Here is a 1,091-nt window from a genome sequence, read left to right on the forward strand (position 1 = left end):
AAACATTTCTCCTTTTTTTTGTTTTTTTAAGTTAGCGCTGGAAACTGACCACTCCATAGCTGATCTGTATCCAACTTGAATCTGAATGTGTAGAAGGGCCCATATGGCACCCACACCCTGCTTTCTTATGCTTGAAGGCCACACTTCTCAGGCTTTGTAGGAGACAAGTGACTCAGCTAAAAGATCTCGTAGCGCAGCCAAGAGCATCCTCAACGGCCGCACCTGCCGCGTGGTCTTCGACACCTTTGACCGCTCAGGTCGGCTGGGGTATGAATCACCAGGTATCGGTGCCTTTATGGGAAGGCCTTTATGGGGACAAAGCTTTGCTCATTCCTGCAAATGGGAATCCAACCTGTCTCATGCAAATGGGCCATGGAGCAGTGTCATTAGTCCTCACCCAAGTCTCCCTGGGACCTCTTCAGGTAAACAGCCTAAGGCAGCTCTGTGCAGAGGTACATGAGTGAATTGCTTAGCTGCCTTGCCATATGACTGTTGATTTTTATTGTCTTTTGGCTTGGAAGCTGGCACATGCTGCGGTAACTTGGGTGCCTCCTAATGTCACTGCCTTAAACTTTCTGCATACTTTCCAGTTCAGAACGGTTTCCTCTTTCCTCTCCTCCTAGCTTTTAGCTCTGTCCTGGCCAGCTTGTCTGGCTCCAAGCCATATGTAAAAGACTTGCATCAAGTTGGAATCACTTGCTGCTTTTTTTCCTTGGTGGAAGTCTGGCAGCAGCAGTAGCATTGGTAGATCACTTAAGCTAGCTGCTAGAAAATCACTTTTGTCCAAGTTCACTAGCAGAACTTATTTGTCTGATAGTTCAACAGCAGAGAGAAGCTTTAAAATATGGTGAAGCTTTACATTGCTTTTGCTGAAACAGCCCAACATCTCCCCTCCTAGATCTTGTAGGTTACAAGCAGGATAGAAAACTGAAATAAGCTAGTCAGTGGGCTTAATTAAGACTGGACAATTATTTCCACATTCAGTTGGATCATTTCCAGCGTAGTTATGATATCCTACTGGAGCTAATTTTTTTAAGTTCTTCAATTCCTTGCTTTAGTTCATCTCTAATAGAAATTTTCTATTTGGATGA

At 44.5% G+C, this 1,091-nt stretch overlaps 1 protein-coding gene across 1 annotated transcript in view; it reads left to right on the forward strand.

Moving 5' to 3' along the window:
- Positions 1 to 1,091, forward strand: part of LOC109316488 (carbonic anhydrase 3-like) — a 28,165-nt gene that overhangs the window by 10,016 nt on the left and 17,058 nt on the right. Inside the window, exon 2 of the mRNA XM_019544659.1 lies at positions 161 to 257. Within this exon, the coding sequence (XP_019400204.1) occupies positions 161 to 257 (97 nt within the window). The remainder of the gene's footprint in view (positions 1 to 160; positions 258 to 1,091) is intronic.

The sequence above is a fragment of the Crocodylus porosus genome, unplaced genomic scaffold (genome assembly GCF_001723895.1).
Source record: "Crocodylus porosus isolate Cpor-Errol unplaced genomic scaffold, CroPor_comp1, whole genome shotgun sequence".
In the NCBI taxonomy this organism is placed as follows: domain Eukaryota; kingdom Metazoa; phylum Chordata; order Crocodylia; family Crocodylidae; genus Crocodylus; species Crocodylus porosus.